The sequence below is a fragment of the Cygnus olor genome, chromosome 17 (genome assembly GCF_009769625.2).
Source record: "Cygnus olor isolate bCygOlo1 chromosome 17, bCygOlo1.pri.v2, whole genome shotgun sequence".
NCBI lineage: Eukaryota > Metazoa > Chordata > Aves > Anseriformes > Anatidae > Cygnus > Cygnus olor.
In genome coordinates, this window is record NC_049185.1 from 7,361,643 (window position 1) to 7,389,482 (window position 27,840).

A 27,840-nucleotide genomic window follows, 5' to 3' on the forward strand; every position below is an offset into this window, starting at 1 on the left:
TAAGCTGGTTTTATGAAACCTTATTTTAATGTGCTTGTTCTTTGTGGCCTCTGAAAAAGGCAGTACCTACAAATGCAGTAAGGTGCTTTACAAGCCTGGCTCTAGTGACAGGGAAAGTGTTGTCAATGGGTATCTCATCCGACATGCCAGCCCTTATAGGCCCAGAGCCAACCACACTCAATAACTTATCAGATGGTGTAAACACATCAATTGCTTCTGTTCGGTGGAGGAAACCACATCACTTTTCAGATGTTAATTAAGATATATTAGATGATAAGCTGGGAATATGTGGAGCCAATAGTGTCACTTCTTGTGGTACAGTGTTACAATCATTATTCAATAATGGAGACTTTTGCCTTTTTATTGTAAGAATGTTGCTCTTCCAAGTAAACTGTGTATGAGAAAGCAAGTTTTTCTCTTGCTGTACTAGCTCTGTTGGGAATGGTTATTGGAAATAGGCACAGAATTAAGCTCTTAGCCAAATGCATTCATCTGTCTCATGTTTGTCACATCTCATTTGAAAGTCTGGCATTTAGAGAGGAGTTAACTGTGCTTTCAATTACAGATGGGTTTACGTTATTACCTCAGTTTGGATTAATAGCGTACTTATGTGATTTTTCTTATAGTCCCTATTGACTGTGATTTGGCTTCGTGTTGCAGGGCAACCTCAGATCACAGGGGCTAGGCTGTTTTCAGATGAAATGAAACTGGAAGATGTGCTTCAGGAATGTACTGAATGTACTCCAACAGGTAGTAGGCTTAGTTTGAAGAAAAACTGTCTAGAATGCACATAGCCTGGACTCAGCCCTAATTATTTACTGTATAATTATACTTATGTTGGTCTTCATTACTTACAGATGTAGCATATGATAGATGTATGTTATTGCAAGGATACTGATACATGGTAGTTGCCAGTTTTTACTTTCTTTAGCAGTATATTGTGCCAGTCAAGTCTGACTCCTTTGATAAAATATGTATGTGTTTAGATGAGCAAAGCAATCCTAGAATGGCAATTGCATAAAAAACAGCCATACCAGTACAATTGTACTTTTAACAGAGGACAAATGAGCAGTGCTGCTGGGGAAACCAAAGGTAGTTATGCTTACAGTATTGTTCATATAAGTGCAACTACACATGTACTTTTGGCAGCCAAAGATTATGCTCCCAATTCACGTCTCAGTGTATATTCAGCTTTCTAAGCTAAGTAATGGGTGCCACAGTTTCTTGGCTCTAGTTCACAGCAGTCCTATGGAACAACAAAGAATGCTTTATCACATGGGTTTGAATTTAAAACAACACAATATGTAATGAGACTTGACCGAAGTCACTGGCTGGAGTAGTTCAGAAGAATGTGAAATGTGTACAGTAGAAGTAGTTGTCAATGGAGTACTACTATAGCTCTTGAAAATTAATGGAGGTTGGCTTGCAGGGCTAGTTTAGCAACTAAATGGTAGCATGTGGTAGAGGTGGCTGACATGAGAGCAGCCATAAAGATGATTCAGAGGACTTGTTTTTTATGCTTAAATTTATCTTTTCTAGAATAGTTCAAATAACTTTACAGGTAAGTATTACCTATTCAGATGAAGGGACCTATAGGAAGCAAAGTATTAAAACTGGTATTCTGTCCCATATTGATATGACTTAAATTCTTTTCTTCTTATGCAAAAATTGAATGTTATTAAGAGTGGTGGATATTCAGCCCTAGGAATGAGTTTGTTCTACATGTCAAGAACAAGCAAAGGCAGACCAGTTGGTAATTACAAAGAACGTTAATTTGAATGGCTTGTGCAGTACAGTTTCAGTGTAAAGATTATCTAGTTATTTAAAAATTAGTCTCTTCATCTGACTTCAGAATTTTTTTAAACATGATTCAAGAAAATTGGTCGCAGGGAGATTATTGAATGTGGAGCTAACTAGGTGCTCTTCTTCCAGTTAGAACTGCATGAAGCAGTGTGTGTATTCCATGATAGAGGAGAGGGAAAGAGCCTTGCCATTGAACAAGTCTGATATTTAAACTGCATCTGTATCCACCCTGTAAATTTTCTATAAAAGTAGTAGCTGATATGTTAAGTGACAGCAATGTCACTCATATCAAGGAGAAATTCAGATCTCTGTTGTTGTACTCAGGTGCATTTATCACAAGAACATTCCATATATGTGTGCATATATTAATGTATATTTTTAGTAAAACATGACTTGTGGGCTGTAACAGGGTGGAACTGCTACTTTTTATTTGACCTTAGTCATCATGTCCCACTTCAGTAATGTTTTTTTTAAAAAATGTTTATCTTGTTGAACAAAATGCTGACAGAACAATCTGAAGCTTTAGAACAGTAACCAGTCAGCTGAAGCTTCTCTAACAGAAGTCAGAAGTTGTGATTCTGTAGACGGCAGTTTAGTTTTGCTCAAATCTGCATGGATGCCAAGTGCAAGATGAGTAATTCCCTGGTAGCATTGAGCCAAAGGATGTCTACTTTGGCTATTATCTGTAGCAATCAACCACCTCTGACATTAGAGGGCTATCTGAGCTTACACATGGAGTCCCCTTGACATCTTTCCATGGCTGTCACGTGTTGGCTGACAGGTTAGTTTGAAGAAATCAGCTTTCAGTAAAAGTGAGACAAAAATGTACAATGTAAGCAGATTTATTTTCTTGTCCTGTCCCCTCCCATTCTGCTTTAGCTAATACGTAGTGGCAGTTCCCACTTTTCTGTATGACATTTGCTATCTCCATTTAAAAATGCAGTGGATTTACCATTCTCTGGCAAATGAGACCCTATTTTGAAACTTGGAGAAAATCCCAGCTCTGATATCACTAGCTTTAAGTGTGTAACTTGGCTACCTACATGAGGAACCTGAGCTCTTTCATGTAATCGATGCAGGAGGCTTATTGACTTCTCTGTATGCTTAAGAGCCTGCTTCTCTCTCCTTATGGGCAAACTGAATGAGATGCTGAAGTTAGATGTCATGAACCTTCTAAGAATTTTTGAATAAAGTCTGCATTAGGTTTCCTTAGAGAACTGTATGCTTAATTTGATATGCAGTGTATTCTGACCAGATCCAAACTAAAAATAAGTCATCTGAGTATAGATGCCTCTATGGCACACAAATCCTCAGATTCAGCCTTGGAGCCTGAGAGAAATCTAAGTGAACTCAGTGCAAAGAATCCTATTGGGTACTGATTTATTATGAATTGTCCCTAGTACAACAAGTGTATATACAATAAATACTAAATGACTAACACTTGTTCTTACGCTCCTACAAAAATAATTTTCACATGAATTGGTTTGTGGAATATTTTAATTGCATTTTATTTTAACTTTTCATGTTTGAGAGCTATCTCAGATTCCAATTTACATATCTGCATTTGGAGCATTACTTGAAAGTACAGAAGGCTCAGTCACTTGCACTCTTGTCCAGTATGCTCAGGTGCCAGGCAAACAGGCGTTTCCCTGGACGCATTTCCCTGATGAAGTTCAAAGGTTATTTCTTCGAGATGCAGAAGTATGGATATAGTCTGGAACCCATTTGTCTCCCCCTCGCTGTGTGATGTGGCTGAAATGTGAATACTTTATACAAACAGTCACCTGAGTAGCACTTAAATTAAAAATGGGTCTGTTTTAATAACATTACTGAGAACATTTTTTTTTTTTAAATAGAGATCCAGATCTTTGAGTGCAAACCAGCATGCTGTCGACTGTATCTAGAGTGACTCAGCTCCATTAATCTGGTCATTATAGTTTCCATCTGCTTAAAATATATTGTAAAATACACGCATCTGTTTCATACCTCAAATCTTTTACGCCTTGATGATTAGTGTTTCAGGTGTGTTTGGAAAGATAAGTCATACTAATTTTTCTAAAGTGAACATTTTCAGGAAGTAAAATACCTCCTCTCCCTTCTCACCCCCCCCATCCCCCCCAAACGGTTGTTACTTTACCAAAGTAAAAGTAATGATGCAGGCTGAGGAAAATATTGTCTTCTAGTAGATTCAACTGTTGGAACAGCACAGTATGTGCTGCGGCTACTGGCATTCATTCTAAGAATATGGGAGACATTGGCTCCACCTAATTTTCACTTCAATGAATGCAGCCTGTTAACTTTATTAGGAAGCCTGTAGTAATTTTCCTAATAGGCTTGTCTTCAGTATTTTGTGTTGACAGTAATTGTTTCTGTTAAACCTTTCTTTATCTTGCATATGTAAATCCTGCCGTGGGGAAATGATTTCTTTTTTTCCTGATGATAACGATGCTTCCTGATACTATTGTAAATCCTGATTGCGTTATGCAGGTGGACCTGCATGCTTCTGATTCGGAAGTCGGGATGAAAGACAAGATTTTTTTGTGCATGTTGTTTCTCATGAGAAGTCCAAACAATAAAAATATTTGGGTAAACTTGCTACTTGTCAAACGTAGATCAGATGTAGTTCCTCAGGGTTCTGTGTTGGCAAAGGTTGTCTTGTATGCCAGTTTTCATTGTAAAAACATTTAAGATTTGGTATTAACAGCTATTCAAGCTTAGTGTCTGTCTTAGGGGTAGGAATGTGCTCCACGTCAGCTGGTACTACCAATAGAAGTGGATGAGTGGGCTTAAAGATTCTCCAGTCATATTAATCCATGTCTAGTTACACAGACATGCTACTTTAAGACATGTTTGAGAAGTCATATGGGCCTTATGGGTTAAAAGTTAACCATGATTTTAACATCGTTTTGATGTAATCATTGATGTGCTACTGGATTTTTTGCTTATAAAGAGTGAGAAGTAAACTTCCCAGTGTTACCAGTGTCTTGAAGCATCAGCTGTTTCACTTTTGCTGTAATTCATAGTATTATGGTTCTCTGAAAATAGAAACAATGAGAATAACATGCTGGTTGTATTTTTCATTTTCAAAGCACTGCATTTTACTTGTTACATCTCTGCACAAAACTGTCTCTCTTCCAATCCCAAGTAAATGAAATAGTACTGCTTGTGTATGTACGAAAAAAAAAAGTGGTATTTTCTGCAGCGTGAAATACTCATTGCAATCCTTTTTGTATACAGTCACAACTTGGATGCAAAGAAGCCATGATGCTTGCTTTTTTGTAGACCCTTTGGAAAGGACAATCTTCTCCTGTCAGTGATAGCAATTTATGACGTGATGAGATACAGCTAATTTACAGCAAATGCCAACACCAGCTCAAATTCTATACTTAAATGTAAGATTTTTTTTTCCCATGCTTTGAAGGCTGGAACACAATGTAAATGGCTCTTTTGCAAGCCACGGGTATTTATTGAGTCTGAAGTGGTTTATTTAAATTATGACTGCTTTTATTTTAACAAACAGCTCTGAAATAATGGCTTGAGTGCAGAAGCCTGTTAAAAAGAACTGAAAAATCAAATTGTTTTCTGTTTGGGGGCAGCTTTCAAAGATGCAAGCCAATTTCAGTAACCTTATTGTGTTATACTACCCTGAAATTATGTCCGATAAATACTACGTTGTCATTAGATATGTTGGTCTTCTTGGACCCAAGAGAGAGATGAAAGATCCCACAAAAATGAGGACCTTTAAAATGAGGTCCCTGCTTTAAAGGTAATAAAATATTACCATATATTAAAATATTGCTAAAATCAAAGACATAAGGTGAGTGAAATATTAACAGAAAACGATTCTCATGTCCTAAAATCGTATATGGAAGCAAACACTTATGATTTAGTGCTATCATAGTGTAGGTGACAGTGCGGTATTTTGTCCATGCGGTTGGTACCAAACATAAGTGCATAACGGAGTTAGCGTAGTTTTTAATTTCTGAGCTTAGGGGTTTGGGAAGGGAGGAAAGTGTTCTCTTGTCAAATTATGAAGGTTCAGACCTAGGGCAGCCAACGTCCGTTAGCCCTTGACAAGGAACTCCCCCAGTTTGAACTGAGAGCAGCGCTGAGGGGCCGGGCCGCGGACGCTTCTGGGGCCCTGTCACACCCTCGGGGCCGACCCTTCCCGGGCCCGGACAAAGGAACCCGCCCGCCGCCTCGGGCCCGCCCCCGCCTCCCTCCCATTGGTCCGATACTGTGAGGGCGTATACCCTCCGCCTCGCTATTAGCCGACCTACTTAACGTGCCCGGCGATCCGCCAATGGCTGCTCCCATTTCAAATCCGTCACGTATGAGAGCGGCAACGGGATTGGCTTGCGGAGCGTTGAGTCCCGCCTGCGCGGAGCGGAGCCCCTGGGAGCAGGCGTTTAAAGATGGCGGCGGCGGCGCGGCGCGGGGGGAGGTTTCTGTGAGGCGGCCGCGCTCGGCGCCCCCTCCCCTTCCCTCAGCCCGTCCCGGAGCGGGGGCGGCGGGCATGGCCCAGGTGGGTGCGGGCCGCGGGCGGGACCCCTCCGGCCACAGGCGGCGGGGCCCGCCGGGGTGCTCTCCGCGGGCGGGTGGCGCCTGAGGCGCTCCCTCGCTTCCTGCCCGCCTTCCCCGCGGGCCGGCCGCCGGCTTGGCCGCCTCCTCCGCGCTCCTGAGGCGCCGGGACCCGAGCGGGCGGCGTTGGGCCCCCGCGGGGCGCTCCGCGGCCGGTGCTGCGTGCGGGGCAGCGCGGCGGTGGCCTTTCCTCTGTCACCTCGGGCGGCCTCTGCGAGGCTCCGTCAACTAACTTTCCTCTCTCCATCCCTTCTTCCTTTTCTTCTCCCTCCCTTCCATCGGAAAGCCGAACGTTTCCCTTCTGCTCTCCCTTTTTCCTTCCCGCCCCAGCCTCACCAGGCCTCCGCCGAGCCGCGCGGCCCGGCCGGGTGCGGAGGGGCCGGCCCCCCCCCCCGGCGTCCGGGGACTGCGCCCTGCTGAGCCGGGCGGAGGGGGGCCCGCGGGGTGAGTCCGCTCCCTGACACGGGTGGTGGGACGGACCTTTAACTTCTCGTCTGTGAGCAGCGCTCCTCTCCATGCTGCTGAGATAAGTGAGGTGTTCCTATTTTTAGTTCTGGGTGAGGAGGTGGCACGCTGATTCTTCTGGGCAGCTTCTTCTGATTGCCAGGACTACTTGGCTTCTGTAGAAGGCGAGAGGGGATTTTAGTTCGTAATTTTGTTGTTCTTTACAACTAAAGCCATTCATAACATGAATATTTTTTTCCCTCCTTACTAAGCCCTGAATTGCAGATTTTTTTAAGCTCTTTCCTGTTTCACACAGTTAATTGAAGCCATCTAAACTCCGCCAGAAAATTTGTTAAGCTATCAAAGCAGTAATTGCTGTGGTGTTTCTGATGGTGTCTTTCCCAAACTGTGTACTCTGCTCGTTCTGAAATGGGTTGAACTGCAGAAGTTCTTTAGTCTTATCTGTATTTGCCATCAATCGTTATCACTGGGTACTAGCCTGACTTCTCTTAAACTGCATTGGTGACTTTTTTAGAAAATTCCTTCTCGAAGAGAAAGTGTGATACACTGTTCCTTGTTCTCATAGCAGCAACAGGTGTTCAGGTGTTCTTTGGTGAAGTTGCTTATAAGACTGCTGCTGTGCTGTTCTGGGCAGGGAGTTCCTCCAAGTTTGGGCAGTGCTGGTTACAAGCGTTAACATTCTGTTTTTCTCTTTGAAAACAGAGATACCCTTTTCCCTGTGCAGTTTTTGTTATGATTTGTCTGTATTGATTGAGAGAATAGGCATCGTACTTATTAAACATAGATGTTGGCTGGTTTAATTTTTTTTCTTTCTGCTTTCGAAGAACAACTATAACACAGCCAAACCATGACAAATATTTCCAGCATACTGGAAATTTCCAGCATGTATCTATTCCCTTGAGTTTGGTTTTGCTATAAAACCTTTTCAAAGGATCTAGGAAAGTAAAAAGTAAGGTAGTCAAAAAATGTGAAATTTCCGTTTATTGGTGATCTGCAGAGCATCAGCTGTGCGTTCATGTTTCTTGCAGTTAATCCAGAGCTGCTTCAGTGTTTTGTACCAGCTGGTGCAGCTGGACATAATGTCCCATATCTTTTTAAGGATTCCTTATAGAAATGGTTGATGGCACGTGGTAGAGCCTCGGAGAATAAAATGTGTTTTTTCAGAGCAAGGTAATTAAGCATGGAAATAGGTGAGCTATTTTGTGTTGTTCTAGTGCTATGTAACCTAGTGTGCTCAGACTTGGTTGTTTGGTTGCCTTATCTGAGGTCCACTTGGCTGTTCTTAACCTTCAGGCTCATATAACTCGTCCTTTTGTGTTTTACTCTCTTTTCACTTTCTTTTAAAACACCTGATATCTAAGGGAAAATCCTTATTGGTGTTGGCTTGTTTGGTTTTTTTTTTTTTTTTTTTTTTCTTCAGTCTCTAACATAAAAGACATATTGTAAATATGCTTGCAAGAAAGTAGGTGGGAATTAGACCTGTCTTACTCCGCTGCTTCCTGTTTATCCTTTTTTTTTTTTTTTTTTTTTTTTTTTAAATTTAGGTTATGGGAAGGTATTGTAGCCTGTTGTAACTGTAGAGCTGCCAGACTTTGTTACCTTACCCTAGGGATGCAGCAGGTTTATGGCCAGGAATACAAAAACTAGTTGAAACCCATCTTGATCTAGTACTGCTTCTGGCCACGGTGTGCGTACTCACTGGTAGACAATCCCTGGCAGTGATTCGGTACGCTATTCATTGCTTCAAGGCCAGCAAGAATGGAAAGGCAATAAGAATGGCATTGTGAATAGTGCTTGAATATAATAACAAGACACCTTTTCAGCACAGAGCAGAGGTGCAGTGTGAGAGGACTGCCAAAGCAAGCTAGGTAGGTAAAGATAATTTTCTTGTATTTTGACATCGGTGGTGTCAAAACACTCTTTAGAGTAGGAGTAGGATGTGTATCAGGAATGGGCAAACTATGCCTGATCCTGTCTTATGACTGGTCATAAATAGTTTTTCTGGTTGGACAAGGTAGCTCATTGATCATGTGGGAAGGTAGCTCTGTCAGATTCTAGAACACCAGCTTTAAGATTTCATTTCTGTGTATATTATTTTAGCTTACTCTTTTCAAGAGTCTTCAAAAATTTTTAAGATTTCTTAAGCATTTAGTTTCTAAGGTTTCCTGAACTTGTACTGCAATATTTGACTCTTCGTTCAGAATTAACAACGAAGACACTAATGGATTATTATAGAGAAAACCTAAGAATTTGTCTTTTGCCATGTTTTTTTATTTGAGGATGAGGAAAGATACTAGCCGTGAATATATTTCTGGAGGTATTCTGCGCAACATGAAGTGGTTCAGAACCTTTTGAAAGAAAGAATTGGTCACTTCTGTGGTGATTGTATGATCATCTTTTAGGATGGAATGGTTTTAAATTCATAGAATGCTTGTCTTACTGGTGAGTGAGCTGTTTTCCTTCTGGAAGATATTATCTTTATATCGGAGAAGATGGGCTTATTTTTAGAGCTTTTATCAAGATGGAGTCTTCTTCCTTAGTAAGTCTACAGTGTGTGTCAAGCTCAATGTTGTAAATATATCACAATTTTGAATATATTATGCTCCCACCTCTAACAATTCTACTGCCCCAGCAAAGCTCTTCCTATTGCCAAATCACTAAAATAGGAGTTTGAGCTCATGTATGCTTTGCTTTCTTCCAGCTTCCAGGTAGGTGGTTTCTGTATGCTGTTGAATTTGAATCAAACCTATCATAACCATTGATTCCCATTGAGATACACTAGAGAATTGTATTTGGCTTTTCTAAGTCCCTCATGATAACCCAGACATTCTGCCCAGTTGCTTTCAAATGTTATACGATGACCCTAGAATGTTTGGGTAGAATGTCTCTGCTACCTGGAAGTGGTTTGATCGGAGCAGTTTCAGATGGTTGTCTTAGGCAGTGCAACACTAGTTTATTTCTAGCTGGTAGGAAGATTTAAGCCCAGTTTGGGCTGTTTCAGGGGGACTTGGAGAAACCAAACTAGCAGGTAAGAAATAATAATGAAACATCCTCTTCCTTTTCTCGTGCTTATAGTCCTGCACAGATAACTAAATTTTAACTGAAGAATCCATCATAACCATGTTAGAAAGAACCCACTTAATGGAGACAGGAGAAAAAAGAAAAAGAAAAGAAAAAACAGCATGCACTTAACCTAGAACAATCGAATGTCTTTGCCAGGGTGAATTACAAAAAACATTGGCTGCTAGATGCCTTCCAGAATTAATTTGTGTTTTAACGCTGCATCTAGGCCTAAATTCCTCAGACGTAACAAATATATGCTCCCATAACAGTATGGAACATACGATGAAAAGCTTAATATCTCCTCATCTAGAGATTGTTTTTTGCATGAACTTTTAGTAAATCAGGAGATATCCTGTTACAACTTCAAGCAATGTTTAAAAACACCTAAAAGTTTCAAAAACCCATGTATCTTTTAAGACCATAGACGTTAAAAGCTTGTCAGTTTTTCAGATTGTCTTAAAGTATAAGCTAATTATCCTTTCTGCTGTGTGGGTAAGTACGGCTTGAATACCAGATTTAGGGGAGTTCTCACGTTATTTAAAACGTGGTTTTTAGTCTGGACCCTGCAAAAGCAATGTTCAATGCCCTGCTTGTTAAACAAGCAGAGATGGTCAACAGTTTGTACAGGCAACTCTGTGTTAGCAAATTCTTCTGCTGGCATACAGATCAAAAGTTGTAAATTGTAAAAACAACTTAATTTCAGCCTCATTCAGAATGTTATCAAGATACCCTGCTTTTCTTCACTGGAAAACGTTACTTTTTTCTACTTGAAATTAATATGGGAAGAAGTTGCTTTTCTTTTTTGCCTGGGATAATGTTTCCATTTTGTTTTTGTAACAAATATCTTTTTTTTTTCTTCTTGTAGGTTGAAAGAAGAAAGGGAGACCTGTTTGTCCAGTGAAGATGCAGTCTTAGTCTTCAGCTATTTAAGCTGAATGCATTGTGATTTCCAATAATTGAGACAGTGATTCTGAAAGCTGTCTACATTAATGAAAAGAACAATGTAGTCAGCTTAACTGAATCATCAGTGTTGCATATTGAATAGAACATGATAAACCAATCTTGATGGACTTATGCATGTTAGGAATATAGATATAAACATTTATTTAAAGCATTGTTTCTTTTTTAAACAGTAGTTTTGCAGTTTTAAAAATGGAGAAATATGAAAATGTACCACCCCTCCCTAAAGAACCTGCAAGAGAAATGAATGTGGAGAATCACACTTGTCCCCCACCTCTGCCGCCTAATGAACAGCCTCCACCACCTCCCCTGCAAACGTCCAGTGACGCAGAGGTAATGGACGTTGGCTCTGGTGGTGATGGACAGTCAGATACCCCTGCTGGGGACACGCACAGTATCTGCAGAACTCAGCTTCTCACAAAGGGATCTGCCTGCTACAAAAGTCGTCTTATAATAGACCCTAACAATAGTGACCAAAGCCCAAGAACTGCTCGTCATGCACCTTCAGTTCGAAAGTTCACCCCAGATCTTAAGTTGCTTAAAGATGTAAAGATTAGTGTTAGCTTTACAGAAAGCTGCAAAAGCAAAGATAGGAAAGTTCTTTACACTGGAATTGAGCAGGATTATAAGGCAGATGCAGATTTTGGTATTAATAATGTCAATGGGGATTTGCATGTTTGTCCTTTTGGTGGTAGTAATGGGAAAGCTGTAGGAACAGGGGGTGAAAATGACGACAAGAAGGATGATGAAAATGATGTTGATCAGGAAAAGAGAGTAGAATATGCAGTTCTGGATGAGCTAGAAGATTTTACGGACAACTTGATGGAAATAGATGAAGAAGGCGGAGGGTTCACATCTAAAGCAATCGTTCAAAGGGATAAAGTGGATGAAGAAACCTTGAATTACTCATACGAGGTAAGTAGATGCACATTTTTTGATGGGCAAGAGGGTTCCAGGTAGCTAGAAAAATACGTGCAAAGATGTTCACTGGAGATACCCTCTTCTGAAAATATGCACTTCTTGAGTAAAAATGCAACATTTTTAAAGACAGAACTTTTGCCAAAACTTTTTTAATTATCTTGATAAAATTTTTGAGTTGTGTGGTGTCTTGTATAATGTTGTTTAAAAATAACATTAAAAAGGCTTCTTATGCAATTGCAGATCACTTTATTGTGAAAAATGCTAATGCTCACTTATGAAAACTTATTTTCTTGTTTTTCAGTCTTTACTGGGATCATTGGAAATGTCTAGTTTCTTTCTGTATGGAATTACGTAGAGATAACGTATACCTTTTCCTTCCAAGGGGAAAGGGAAGTTAGTAGGCCCCAGGAGGATGGTATCTGATGACATTTCTTTCAGGATGACTTTGATAACGATGTGGATGCTCTACTGGAAGAGGGTCTTCGTGCACCCAAAACAAGGAGACTAGAAAATGAGAAATATGGTGGTGAAAGCGATCACCAGTCTGATGGAGAAACAAGTGTGCAGCCAATGATGACCAAAATTAAAACTGTACTTAAAAGTAAGTTAATGTCCTGTAATTATCTGTAAATCTTTGTGTGGCTTATGTATACAGAACAAAAATACACAAGCAAACAAAGTTTGCTTTAGGATAGCAATTCTGGTACAATAGTGGATATGTTACACAGTTTTATTGTTTGAAGGCTTCTTACTATAGGATGTGATTTTCATATTCCTAAAGAGTAAAGCTGATGTTCCGGGATACTTATCTTCATATGTTTTATGCAATAAGAATGTGTTTTGGTGCATGGATTCGTGGAAAACTAGGAAGAATGTTAGCTCAGCACTGAGGAGATGAACAAGAATCTGTTTTATCTCTCTGAAATAGGTGAAGACTAGTTGTGGAATTCTTCCTACTTCAGTTAGATAATTTCTGTTTCTGAAATTGTTGTATGTGAAGTCTTTATGCATGCAGTACTGGTTAGAACTATTACAAAAGTCAGTGAGTTAAGTTTTTCAAGGTTCCTCATGTGTTACAAACTTAGTAATAGAAAAGAACTGAGAATGCAAATCAATCCAGAAGAATGTAACTGAAAATAGTCTGAATTAGAATTAAGCTTTGAACCTGCTCTAGGGGGGAGTGCGTTACAGCTTCACTGTATTCTGAAATAAGAAACCGAATGGTTCTTCGCTCCAAAGCTTTATATTAATACAGATTGCCAGGAAGCTCTCTGCTAAGAGGAGCCTGTTCTCATGATTTCTGATGTAGAAAGGAGTGAGAACGTTCTCTAATTTTTGGAGTAACAATGAGTAAAAACGTGTATTCCCTTGAATGTGAGCATAAACATTTTATTGCAGTATTATTTCTTTCGTTGTGTGGGTCCTCGTGTTGGCTTATTGTACTGTAATTTCAGTCATGTTTTGTGTAAAATGTAATATTTTTGATGGCTAAGATATTTAAGTATATAGGCTTGAAGGCTTCATACTGGTTTGTATTGTACTTATGTTAAAAAATATAAAAAGAAACTTTTTTATTTCAAACTGATTCTTAAATAGCTCTCTGCAGCTATCAAAGAAATTGAAATAGAAGTTTCTGCATTGAAATAGAGTATTGAGAGGCTGAAATAGGAGTCAACCACCTATCCCTCAAGTATTTGAGAAAGGTAGAAGATAACACTGAAGATGTTTCAAAAGCAAGTGCAACTTTTCCACTGAATATATTGGTGCTTGTGTTGATATGTTGACATAGAGAAGACTGAGGTGGAAGTTCACTAGTGAAATGAACAAATCAGTCTGTGTAATAATCAGTGCTACTATTGCTTTCCAGTTCAAAATATAATGGAATGTGTAATTTGGCAGGACTTAACGTGGGCTAGAAGCATACACCTTCTTATTAAAGCAAAGCAAAATCTTTCTACAAAACTTCTTTAGTCTTGTTTCAGTGTCATTTTATGCTTTGAGATAGAGAAAGCAATCAAAAGAAAAACCTTGCTTGTTTTTCTGTTCTTCTAAGCTGTCTGTTCAAGTCTAAAGCTATTCTTTGCTTTAAAGGTCGTGGCCGCCCTCCTACAGAACCTTTGCCAGATGGATGGATCATGACATTCCATAACTCAGGCATTCCTGTATATCTGCACAGAGAATCTAGAGTTGTCACCTGGTCTAGACCTTACTTCTTGGGAACAGGAAGCATAAGGGTAAGATCTGTCAATTACTTATGTACCAAGATTTTAAAAATGAGGCGATTTCCTGTAAGCAGTTGAATATTTTTCTGCTTTGGCAGGCTTGTTTCCAGTGTTAGAATTATGGTACTTCAAAAATAAACTCGTCTGTTTCTAAAGTATGATCTTTCTTATGGTGGTTTGTTTTTCCATTTTTTGCAATGAGTTTGGGCAGTTAAAGTGAATGAGATGATCTTATTTTGTGCCATCTTTGTTCTAGAACATGGCTGCAAAATGTTGTTTTTATTCCACTATGAAATATATTCAGATTGTTTACTTGTAGCCAAAAATAAACCTGAGATGTGTTTCATGGTCCACCTTTACAGAAGTAGGCATGTGACAGTCATACACCAAAGGTATCTGCAGAGAGTTGGTTTAACATCATAGACTTAAACCCCGAGAAAGCTCAATGGATTTTATGAAAGCATGGAGTATTTGCTTGTAATTGAGCATAATATAGTTTGGACTTAAAATGGGAAACACACTTTGAAGGTTACAATCAATGTTTCACAGTGCCAAGAAACCACGATAATGGGCATGCTATGGTCTTGCCTAGGGTAAGATTGCTAACTAAAGTGCAGCTTCAGCTTAGACCAACTAAAATTAGCTTTCATCTTGATTGCATCTTTTGGTTTTGAGTTTTGGTTTTGCTTTTGATCATCCTGAGGTACTGAAACCTGTGTTGTTTTACATTTGCAGAAACATGATCCTCCCCTTAGTAGCATTCCCTGCTTGCATTATAAAAAAATGAAGGAAAATGAGGAAAGGGAACAAAATAATGACATAACCCCAAATGGGGAAGTATCACCTGTAAAGCACATAGATAAATCTTCAGAACTGGACTGCCAAACAGAAGAACCAGATTCCACTGCTGCTGATTCTGGGCCTTTAGATGACAAAGACCCCTCGGGGGGAGATGCAGCACAAGGAGCCTTGGGACAAGTTAAGGCCAAAGTTGAAGTATGTAAAGATGAATCTGTAGGTATGTATGGGAAGTGGACTCTCTTCTGGGCTGGTGTTGGGGTAATGGCATTTGGGACACTTGCGCTTTATTCCTGACTTGACGACGGAATAATATCTTACCTGCAGTCAAGTGGTAAGTCATCTTTCTATAGTTTTTTCTTATGCAGAGATCTGGAAAAATAGATCCAGTTTTAAAAATAATTTTTGATTATAACAAGGAAGAAAACGTACGCTGGGAATTTCTGCTGAAGACTTCTGAGAGTCTATATGCAAGTTTTACACACAATAGTGTGAAAATTTGGGGTGACCTGTAAACTTTTATCTCAGTCTAAGAATCAATTACATCAATCTGTACATATGAATTAGTGCTGTCATGTATGTTTGTGTCTTTTGCATTAAGTAGCTTTTCTATACAGTGTTTGCATTGGCTGAATTTTATCTTTTTTCAATATCATCTCAAGATAAATGATATATTTTGCTTGTTTGCACAGAATAAGTTACACAAATATAGTTGCATTCAGACAAGGGCTTTGATGCTTCAATATGTTACTTATGCAAGTCTAATAGGTTTTATTCAAAAAAATGTCTAAAGAATTCATGCTACATTCACTGCCAAACTTAGACAGGAACTTGGACAGAAAGCTTGTGTGCCATTTACCACAACTACGTACCTGAAAATACCACCCACGTCAATTAGTGCTGCTTACAATACTGCTATGGAATGTGTTTGTATTCAGAAACACAAAACGTGGCATTACATGTGTCCTGTTGATTCCAAAAAACATGTCAAAAGATTTTTAAAGTCTAATAAATCATCAATACCTAGTAGCAAAACTAAAACCAGTGAGCACTTACTTACCTCTCTCACTTTAAATAGGATCTGTTCTATATTACTGAAAATATGAGTGGTCAGGTATAAGCATGACTTGCATTTGGAATTCCTTGTGGAAGGAGACAATGTCAGCAGCTTTTTTTTTGTTCATTAACATCTTGGAATGCTACTCATCTTATTTTTGCTGATTAGATCTGCAGAAATGTCCTAGAAAGGAGTAGTAGTTACACTTCAATGGGGGTTGTCTTTTAGTACTTTTTACGTAAAAATGAATGTGTTATATTTTATTTAGAAGCCAGCAAAATATTCATGGAGCTCACGGAGCATCATTAGATAGTGTTCCATGATTCATAGTTTAATAAATATGCAGCAATAGTCAGTTTTGGCTTCAGGAAACTAAGGTTAATAGCAAACCACTGTTACTTAGTGGATACCTTGCTTCAGGTAATGAGAAGGTGGATAAGTGATGAAGTAGAACTACTAGCAGTGTTTTGTTGGATAATATGCTGGATATTACATGGGGAAAATCTTGTGGTGACAGAAAAAACATAGTTTTGTTTGTTTTCATGTTTGCACAAACATTGTGCATTTGATACAGTAGTGAGAGAACTTGTAGTTAGTATCTTAACCGTGTGAACTAAAGCTACTATTTTTGCTCCTAGACTAAAAACAATAATTATATGTTTAAAACAGTGGAAATAGTGAATTTATTCCTCGCTCAGTGGTCAAGTATAGAGAGTAACTTGCTTGTGTTTCTTAGATCTGGAAGATTTTAGACACTATCTTGAGAAACGTTTTGACTTTGAACAAGTTACCGTAAAAAAATTCAGAACCTGGGCTGAGAGACGGCAATTCAATCGTGAAATGAAGCGGAAGCAGGCAGAATCTGAGCGGCCTATTCTGCCTGCCAATCAGAAACTCATTACCTTGTCTGTGCAAGATGCACCTACAAAGAAAGGTTAGTTAATCTACCTAGAGTTCAAATGTTCGATGTTAAAGGCAGTTCCAAGCTTGACTGGAAAAAAAAATCTGTAACGAATCTATTTGTTTCTTGTTTCAGAATTTTGCATTCTTGGATCCATCATATAAAAAATTAAAGGAAAAACGCTATCAAAATTTTTATTTAAGTCTTCAGTCCTGGTAACTGGTTACTAACTTCAGCTATTTGTTAATATTAATGGTTATTGAAAACCATCCTACCCAATCACTGGTTGCTGCTGTCTTTTCAGTTCTGTACCAGTTCTAATCAGTCCCAAATTAGGGACTGGTTACAAATGTCAGATTGTTCCAAATTAAAACCTATAATTAAAAATAAATAATAAAAATGAAAAATACGTAATGAAATAAAAATTGACCATTCCCTGTTACAGGGAGATGCAGTTGAATTTTAATCTGATTATTCATTGAGAGTTGCTTGGTTTTTTTTGTTTGTTTGTTTTAACTATGATTTTTTTGAAAATATTTTCTACATATCAGTATATATTTATATAATATTATTTAGATTAATGTTTTCCCATGGTGGGAAAAAAATTCCAGTATAAAAGTAGTACTTAGAGAATGATCTAGTGTAATTATTTTTTCTAAACTGTTGAGTAAGGAAACATTTGTAAAAATCAAGTGTTTTGTCAACAAAAATCAACCTTGAACTAAAAGGTGAGAGCTCTTATGTTTTGAAACATAATGTAATTGAACATAACGTTTTGATAACGTAACGTTTTGAACGTAATGCATACTATTTATTACAGGTTTTCTTAAAACTCATTTTAATTCTATGATGGCTGCAAAAGAGAATTGTAAAGATTTTTCTAACTTCGGTTGTAGATATTAATTGTCAGCATTTACTTACATGTTCTGAAGTCAGTGATTTTTTTCCCTTGCAAGATTTAAGTTACCAGCACTTGTTAAAAATAGTATAAAATATTGCTATATGGACTATTTAAAAAAAAAAAAAAAAACAAAACATTGCTGACCATGTAACGCTAGTGTTGCATGCAGTGCATTAAAATATAGATTAGCTTGTTTAAAATACCACTTTAAAAATCAGTTTGCCAAATACTTGTCATTTCCAATGTATGTACTTTAAGGTGATACGTGTATGTAGGGAAATGAGCAGGCACTTCTCCCTTGCAGTTTGCAATTTATTTATTTATTAGTTTGTAGTAGTAATTTTCTTTTAAAGACTGAAACTAATTGTTCTCCTCCCCCCTCTTTTTTGTAGAATTTGTCATTAATCCCAATGGGAAATCTGAAGTTTGCATACTGCATGAATATATGCAACGAGTCCTAAAGGTTCGCCCTGTTTACAATTTCTTTGAATGTGGTAAGTCTGTTAAGGTTTTTCATTGACCACAATACAGTTTTGAAAAGCTTCTCTCATGCTAGGATATCTTAATAATAAAATAAATTCAATCAGTGGACGGTTTTCCTAGGGAGTGTCTTGAAAGTCTACGGTGAGCCAAATTCTAGCTAGGAAATGTTTTCTGTATATCTCAAACATGGATATGGGCCTTTTATATTTTAAAATGTGTATGGGTTTTTGCTTAGAAAAATATGACTAAGCAATTGTGGATTGGAGTAACTTACTTGCATCTAAACTTTATTTTAGATATGTAGAGAGAAAAAAATAAAAACTGTACAAGCTATTGTATGTTACGATTATTGTTATGCCATGGAGGTGCATAATAAATCCAGTCATCCTAAGAAAATTATATATGTATAAATTGATGTTAAATATATGAGGACTTATATATTTGTATCCAAGGAATAAAGTCAGGTGCCTTAGTTTAGTGTGGAAGCTATAATTTTTCAGTTACATTTTTCTTGTAAATGTGTTACAGAATGTAATTGAGTTTTGAATACCATAATGTGTAGCTCTTGCATTTACACTGTGCTAGTGGTGCAAAAAAAAGAAAGAAAAAAAAAAACCCTTCAGAATTAACATTTGAATTCTGGCAGATTTTGAACGATCTCTTAAAACATAGAACTTCCTCATTTGGAAGAATGATGTACATGGTGGTAGGTCTCTGTTACTGGGAAACTCTTAGGTTTTCATATGCTTCAGTTGTTCTGAAGAGTAAACAATATTCCTCCCACTTGAAGTTGAAATTAAAGAAAACAAATCTTGCCAGTGGTGATATTTCATGTTCACGACTGTCTTTGCATTGGGAGTCCTGAAAAGCTTGCTTTTTCTCTCCTCCTCTATTTTCAGAGAACCCAAGTGAGCCTTTTGGAGCCTCAGTGATTATTGATGGAGTAACTTATGGGGCAGGAACTGCCAGCAGCAAAAAACTTGCCAAGAATAAAGCTGGTAATATTCTTTTCTTTCTTAATACCAACTGGTGAATTGTTTATCTGTTTTCATTTCTGCTTTGAAGATGACATATTTGCAATAGTAAGTAGGAGTAATTTTGTTAACAGCTACATGTCCATTCATGTCTTCTTATTAAAAGAAATACTGTTGTAGAGACTTTTGCCATTCCAAGGTTCAACAATGCACTGGAAGAGAAAACCATGGAGAAACTTTAGAAGTTAATTTACGTATAAACTACTGATTTATACTGATTAGCTGTAATCACATCTGTTTCTAATTATCAGACCACTGAGTATGTGTTTTCTTTATACTGTTGTCTGCTATACAAACACCTATCTTGTGGATTTTTAGCAAATTTTAAGTCTTTGCCCTCCTTTAAGAACAAAAACAAACAAAAAACCTTCAAGTGGTTGGTTGGTTTGGATCTCTTTCTGATAATAAAACAATTGCACTGAAATATGTTATTTATACTGATTTCCAAGTAATTCTCTCCATTAATGGTTTAAATCTAATTAGCCACAGTTCTAACCATTTAACTCTGTAATTAATGTGTATATAATGAATACGTAGATGAGCATGTGTCTTGCACATTAGAACTTCTTCCTGATCTCCAGATTGGAATGTGTTTAGCACAGAGGTCAAGAAAAAATAACTTCCTAAAATTTAGAGGTCTATAATATATGTGTGGTATTTGGAGCTTTTGTGAAATTTGTCAATGTAGCTAAAACATCAAAATACAGCACACAACTTTTTGTGCATGAAAAAAGAAATTTCACTGTGATAATTTAGGCAAATTCTTAGTGCTCTAGTGGTACAATCCTAGGCTTCTGCTGTAACAACTAAGGGGTGATAACATGCCTTTAATTTTTGTTCCCAAGGACACATCACTTGATCTGATAGAGACTTTTCCCCCTATTTTTCATGCATTTGCAAATAGCAGTTTTTTCTTAGGTACAGTTTAATAGTTGTAAGATTTTCATTATCAACTTACGCTTTTTAAGAAAAAACAATTCTTGTTGTTCAAGTGAATGTACTTGTTGTGGTAAGAAGTTGCTCGTTTTACCTGTTAAGATTTTTTTTTTTTTTTAAGATAAGTGGTGATTTCTAGGAGAGATGTGAGGCTTGCTTAAAGAGTGTTTCATTCTGCTGCTGTTGTTTACAATCATTGTTTAAAATAAAGGTAATCAAGACATTAAATCATTTTCTGCAGCTCGAGCTACACTGGAAATCCTTATTCCTGACTTTGTTAAACAGACCTCTGAGGAGAAGCCCAAAGACAGTGAAGAACTTGAGGTACTGACCTCTTCTTGCCTGATGGATGTGATTATTGGAGTCTCTGTTTTTAAAAACATTACACCTTCAGTGTGAGAAACTTTGGTGAAAATCCATAACTTTGCTTTCTCAGTCAGATAGAAATGTGAAATTCTTTATTTATAACAAGACCTATGACAGTGAAAATACATTTTTACTATGGGAGGTGACCAGAAAATTTGTTTCAATGGAGAGAACTAGCCCCTTGTTGAAATACAAGATCACTTGCTGAAGACCTGAAATGTTCCAGGACACTAGATGGCCTGTACTATCCTGGCTTCCTGAATTATGGCTTTGAAAATTTCAGAGCTACATTCTCTCTGATTTTGTGTGATCATCTTAGAAGACCAAGTAAGAACTAAATGTGCCATGGCTTCTGAAACTTCTTCATTTAGCTGTGAAAGCTCTTACTGCTAGATCAGACAGCTCATGTTTCTGACTTTGAGCAGTGATATTTGAGAAAATTCAAAGGAATAGTTTCTTGAAGTGGACAGTGTGTGCTGTGTTTTCAGGTATTGGACGTATTAAATAGCTAGTTCATCTGTGATATGTTAACCTTCAATTCAGCATACTGTAGACCAACAGTAAAGGAAAAAGCGGTGATAAGCCTGAAAGGAATGTTCTTCTTTTAAAAAGCAGGCTATACAGAAAATGAGTTGGTTTTGTGCTTGCTTTAAATTCAAACTGTAGCGCATGCCTTGTAATATTGAAATGGTCATGAAGAAAACAGATTTTTTTTCATTTTTTTAAAATGGAAAACAAAACCTTCCAATAGCTGTTATGTTTTCTTTTATTAAACCACGTCATTTTGGTAAGTAGAATTTCAAAATGAGATAAATAAAATAACTTTCTCCTGAGGGAAGAAGGATGATTAAAAAAAAAAATAAATTATTATAAGATTGTGATTTTCTAATGTAAAATTGGAGTTGATTAAAAAAAAAAAAGTCTGCAAACATATGATTAGGTATGGCAATCTTAATGACATGGGTAAAGATCTCCACTATGCATTTAAAAATAGTTATTAAACAGATTCTGTTACTCTGCTGAAAGCTACGTGGGAGAGATGAGGATTTAGAACAGTATTACAATTTTGTGTGTGTAAAAATTCAATAACCCTTTTTAATTCCTTTGTAGTATTTTAACCATATCAGTATTGAGGACTCACGGGTATATGAACTGACCAGCAAAGCTGGACTTTTGTCTCCATATCAGATTCTCCATGAGTGCCTTAAAAGGTAAGGCTGCAGCACGAGGAACAAATTCTGTTGTGTACAGGTGCTTTGGGTCAGGGCACATTGTTTGCTTGGATGCTGGTACCCACAATTTTCCTTAGTGAATTAAGGACACTTGTGGGCTGGCACAACAAGCTTACTTCACTCACTTGGCTATAAGAGACCTAATATGGACTGAACTGGTTAATATTGTATCTTCCTTTAATTTATATTTGCTGGTTTTGCTTCTGAGACTAGGATTTAATTGTGGGAGATGTGAATGTATTTGTTATTCCTTTATACAAGGTTGCCTCTTCATTCAAGTTACTGATCTAGGAAATAACTGTCGATTCATTGATATCTTAAAAATCTGTTATTACTGTATCTAATGCCACAGCAATTATTGACAAAGATAACTAACTCGTTCAGTTATTTGTAATTGTACTTAGTGTATGATACTGATTTTTGTTTGTGCTTAAGAAACCATGGAATGGGTGACACATCCATAAAATTTGAAGTGATTCCTGGTAAAAATCAGAAGAGTGAATATGTCATGACTTGTGGCAAGCACACGGTGCGAGGCTGGTGTAAGTACAGTATTTAGTGTGGCCTCCAGTATCTTCCTTTTCTTCTGTTCTCCTTTATCAATTCTGCAGGTATTTGTTCAGTTACCTAACATGTTATATGCTTTTTCTACTCTTTTTCTGGTATCTCAATTTTGAGTAACACAAGTAAACATCAGTGTTTATCTAATTCTTAAAATGCTGATATGACACATTTTCATCGTTATTTTTACAGGCAAAAATAAAAGAGTGGGGAAACAATTAGCTTCACAGAAAATCCTTCAACTACTGCATCCACACGTGAAAAATTGGGGCTCTCTTTTGCGTATGTATGGTAGAGAGAGTAGCAAGATGGTTAAACAGGTGAAGATTATTTTCTTTGATTGTAACCTACCTTGTAATTGTATCATTGCTTTCGTATATTTGTGGATTTTGTTTTTAATTACAGCAAAGCTTCAATGGTATCTTATTTCAACATAATCCTCTTGCTCCCTCCCATGGTAAAGGCAGCGTGCATTTGATGAGCAATCCTCAATTCTTCTGAATTGATTCTCATACCTTGCTATTGCCAGAACATAAAATGAGTGCTTTCATTGATGATAATTCTGTTTATGTCGTATTTTCTAGACTGAAAATATATAACCTATTTAATATGTAAGTAGTTCATGTAAATGTACGTTATTGCTTAAAGAAATATAAATATCAGAGATAAAACTTCTATTACATGTTTATATACTTAAAAGCTCATCTGTTGTTGCTTATGGTTCTGTTGAATAGGAGACCTCTGATAAAAGTGTGATAGAGCTTCAGCAGTATGCCAAAAAGAACAAGCCAAATCTGCACATCCTAAACAAGTTACAGGAAGAAATGAAAAAATTGGCACAAGAAAGAGTGAGTATAAGCTCTTCTTCTTATTCTTCTTAAAAATTTACTTACAAACAAGATGAATGCCACAGGTGAGAGTTACCACTTGTTTTTAGAATTTTCGCTTGTTTTCTACAGTATCTCATATAAGAAAAGTTGTTCAAAACTTGTTTTTTTAGTTTTGTTATTTTTGGAGGGATGTTTTTAGAGAGACTTTCATCCTCTATTTGAGATGGGTTTATGACTTAATTTTACTTCAATAAAATGATTTTTAACATTAGAACAAGTTAGCTATTCACAGAGACTAGTGCAAATTTGGCTAAAGTTGTGCAATGTTTTTTAAGTGCTTTTTGTTATATTGTTTATGTGACTGTGTGGTGGGCTTTGTTTCATGTCTTTTTTAGGAGGAAACACGAAAGAAACCCAAGATGACAATAGTAGAATCGGCTCAGCCTGGTAGTGAACCTCTATGTACTGTTGATGTATAATGAAAAAATTTCCGAGTGGGGAGCAATAACACAAATGGAGGAACTAGATTTTCAACAACTATTTAAAAATCTGTTTGCTGCAGAATGCAAGATAACTTTTAAAATCCAAGCTGCTTCAGTTATGCATTGTTCTTTTTGCATCATCAGGGCAATATTACTTTTTTCTTTTTTCTTTTTTTTATACCTCTGAGATATGTACGTTTAAAGGATTGATCATAAAGATCTCTACTTGGGCAAATGCACAGAGGACAGGCATGTTCACACAGGATAAATTCAAGCAAGCACTTTTTCCTTGAAAACCATCCATGTTGTTTGAAATGGATGTGTTTTAAGGATGAAATTCAGAATTTCTATGTACAGGTTAAAGCTGATACTATATATATATATACACACACACACACACACACACACACACATATATATGTATATATAAAAGAAATATATGTACATCTTCTTGTATGAACATGCCTAAAACTATTTTTGTGAAAAGTTTTGTTGCATTTCAGCACATAATAATATGCACTGATAAGACACTTTGGTGACAAATACATGAAAATGATGAGCAATGTTCCTAATGCCATAGGATTAGGCCAGTAATGCTGTTTTTTTTTTTTGTTCTGTTATTTCGTCTCCTGCCAGGCTTAGTTATTCAAGATCACAGTATGCAGATTTTTTTACTACTTGAAAAGAACAAGTATACCTGGTAGTGTTAAGAGCAACAGGCTGGATATTCAAAATTATTGGGATTTATGTTAACTGAAAAGAGCCTATGTTAGTTTACAGATCAGCTGAAAGGGGAAAAATAAGGCTCTACTTACTAGATTGAAATGAAAACTGCAATTTGAAAGACTGTTTTCAAAGCTTGGAGCCAAAATGTAACTGAACATGGTTGGCAGTCTGAAAATATTTTGCCAGTATGGTGTTTAAACACGTTCCACTCCCTTTTCCCAGCAATAAAAAGTTTCTCATTTCATTGGAGTCAGAATACACCTGACTTAAGTCTTAATTTGCACCATAAAATAAAAATTTAAAAAAAAATAAAAGAAAAAATTAGGAATAATAACAACTCTGAGAAATCTGAAATAACTGCAGCAATTTAGTTTTTTTTAAAAAGCTTTGTTTTTACTTTTTTAATTACATTTTTAGTTTTCGAAGAAAAATGTAACTTCTGCAATGAAAATTAGAAAGTAGATTTGGAATATGACATAGAGTAATGAGTAGAATGAGACCATAACAAGTTTTACTGATAAATAGGAAAATCACAAATATGCAACTATTATAAAATACAATCTTAGAGGACAGGCAGTACTCACTATGTCATCTGAGGCTTTATTGTATTAAGCACAGAAGAAATAGTTTTGGCTGTAGTGAAAGCACTGCTTTATGAGGTTTTTCCTTCATTTGGTGTTGTTTACTGGGTGATTGCAGTAAGTCTTCTCTTAGAACCATTTTTGTGGATTCTTTGGTCTGTTATAGAAGAAGAGAATAAAAACCAAGGTGGTGGTAGGGCTTCAATGATTTACCCAAGAGTTGTACTGGTATATTTTACACTCCTGTAGGAGTGAAAGAGGTCAGTTTTTAATTGCTCCTGGTACTTACCTGGACAGTGGTCTGGGGGCTTGGCGTAGGGAGGGGAGAAAGGGAGTGTTCTTGGTTTGTTTGTGTTATTTTTATTATTATTTTATTTTATTGTTTAATACCATGTTACATATAGAGTGCTGCAGTATAATCAATATTGTGCCTACTGGATTTTAACGATATTGGCATCAGTATTGTCTACGCCTCCTTTAAGATCATGCCTGTTATTTTGGAAATACATGGATTTTGATCTTTATCTCAAGCTAATGTTGCATATAATGCTTGAGATTAAATGGGAGTCCTAGAGTCTTACCTGTTTCTATTTGAATGATATGCTCAGAGGTCTCTGCAAATATGAATTCGCCCACTGTTCATTATTATATTTAGCTTTCCAGTTCTGCAAGTTGTAGTCCTGTTATAGCAGGATACGGGTAGTTGGAAGACTATACATAAAATATTATTTAAAGAAGTGACCTATCTAAAAAAAAAAACTGCCTCTGCTTTTTTTTTTGAATTTAGTATAGCTTTAATAAATTTTCATCTTTTAAGAAAGGTGTATAATATTGGTGCAGTAGTGACAAGCAGTGATTACTGTTTGTCTCTGTTTTTTTTATTTTTTTCATAAAGACAGGGCTTATATCTTCTATGCCTAAATGTATTACTGCGTTAGGTAGGGTTTACTTCAGCTTATGTGTTTTCAGCAGGAAAAACCTTTACTTGGACAGCACTGTAAAAGACAAATCACCCTTTGTAGATCCTTTATTTTTCTGAAATCAGAATGTCAATGTTTTTGCAGATCACCTGCAGAATATACATAGATGCCTCACTTACAAATTTGATTTCATTATTTTTAAGAGGATTGCTGTATTACCTCAGTCTGCCACTATCAGAATCACAATGTGACCATTGCCCTTAATAAAAACATCCAGAGATTTCATTGTGAACCAAAGCCTAGAACATATATTATGCATTCTAAACAAAAACAAACGAAAAAGATGGTATTAGACCTTGCTGCAGCCTTTAACTGGAGAGATGTCCAGAAAATAGCGCAATAACTGCTGGAACAAACAACTTAACTGCTGTTTATTGTCATTGTGAAGTATTCTTGTGTTTTAATGTTTACTATTGTTTGGAGTGTAACAGTCTTGCATTTGCACATAAGCACGAGCTGCTGTGATAGAGGATAGATCATTGCATTAACTTCAGCTTCTGCATGAACACTTACAGTGTGATTCAAGATGTATCCTAAATTTGTCTTGTAACTCTTGTGTGTTTTCTAGGTAATCGGCTCTAAGGGTTTAGATCTTGATTATATGAATGCATAAAAACAGCTGCTGCTTTTGTCACTGACATTTGTTCTTTATCCCTTCTATATACGGAGGAGGATGGGTATTTTTATAGGGATGGAGTGTATTTTTAAGAACTGTTCCATCCTTTGGGAGTTACAGTTTGTGCTTTGCATATTATGTGCTTCTCGACAAAAGTGTGGTATATTGACTTTAAGGGTTAAATTAGTGTGCATTCAAATCTTTATGGTACTGATGGAAAACTTACTGTGACTTCCAGTGAATAGTCAGATGCTACCTATTTAAACACCAGTAATTCAGCTTTTTCTTACATATTTATTAAACAAAACTGACAAAGTAGTTGGGTACTCAGATATTTGGGAAGACTATTATGCATAAAATTAATTGTTGTATGTAAACTTCCAGTTTCCTGTGATGCTGTTAGGCTTTATACAAATATATTTGTAACATCCAAGTATTTAAAAGCATGATTATATCTTATTAATTCTCTAGACTGTACTTTGGTTCTAGAGCAAAATTCAGGAAGTGATAGCTGCCTAACTTGCTGCAGGAAGAAATGTGAAATGCAAGAAGCCATGCTGTTCTTAACCAAATAAAATGTTCAGTTACAGTATTCTGATGTGTATCTGAGAAGGGAAAGTGGAAAAAAAAAATCAATCTTATTGCCCAAGTAGGTAACAATGGTTGCTGTATGAATTGTATTGGGTGCAGTTGCTTGATGCCAGTGCTAAATTGGTACAACTATAAAGCCTCATTTTCACTGAGCCTCTGCTTGCTTTTTTTTCTGCACAATCATATAAGCCTATGTGTTTGGTCTTTGAGTACTACATGTGTATTTTTCAGACAATTAGTTTTGAGCAATAAAGTTTGATATTATAAAATGGTGCAGTGTGATCAGTATTGTGATAACTTAAGCACATTTAGAAAAAGAAACTTTGATCCTTTGCTTCCTGTAGATATAATGAAATACAAATTAGATCAGTATGGGCTTACTGGTTATGAAAGTAGTTGTTGAATTACTTTTTTTAGAAAGGAATTGAATGCATACAAGGTTAGACATCACTTTAGGTGAAGTTGTGTTAAAATTTTTTCTTGAATTGGAATTCATATTTTTACTTAAGTGATGTCACAATCTAATGCTGCTATTTTTGGTACCTGCTGTCATGTGCCTAACTGGAAAGAAAGGAGCATTAGCAAGTCTGTGCGTGCTGTACTAAAAGTTTTTTGTTCAGTCCATATTACATGTACATTAAAAGTACTTTCAATAACTTTGATTTTAAAATGGTTATTCCTTCTAACAGTCAGTATAGTCTATCCTATAGTGTGGATCAGGATCCCTTAAATTAATATTAGGCTCTCAGC

At 36.8% G+C, this 27,840-nt stretch overlaps 1 protein-coding gene across 2 annotated transcripts; it reads left to right on the forward strand.

Annotated features, from left to right (window-relative positions):
- Positions 1 to 6,022: 6,022 nt before the first annotated feature.
- On the forward strand, positions 6,023 to 27,743 carry DGCR8 (DGCR8 microprocessor complex subunit). 2 transcript variants are annotated; one of them, XM_040576713.1, is made up of 14 exons: positions 6,023 to 6,328; positions 10,778 to 11,787; positions 12,232 to 12,394; positions 13,885 to 14,027; positions 14,751 to 15,033; positions 16,607 to 16,804; positions 18,065 to 18,166; positions 19,055 to 19,153; positions 20,367 to 20,449; positions 21,602 to 21,702; positions 22,159 to 22,265; positions 22,477 to 22,604; positions 23,019 to 23,132; positions 23,510 to 27,743. In XM_040576713.1, the coding sequence occupies exons 2-14, from the start codon at positions 11,065 to 11,067 to the stop codon at positions 23,591 to 23,593; spliced, it is 2,328 nt and encodes a 775-aa protein (XP_040432647.1). In that variant the 5' UTR covers positions 6,023 to 6,328; positions 10,778 to 11,064; the 3' UTR covers positions 23,594 to 27,743. The 2 variants fall into 2 exon arrangements, with proteins under 2 accessions (XP_040432647.1, XP_040432648.1); XM_040576714.1 differs by lacking the exon at positions 6,023 to 6,328 and adding an exon at positions 9,651 to 9,877.
- Positions 27,744 to 27,840: the final 97 nt, after the last annotated feature.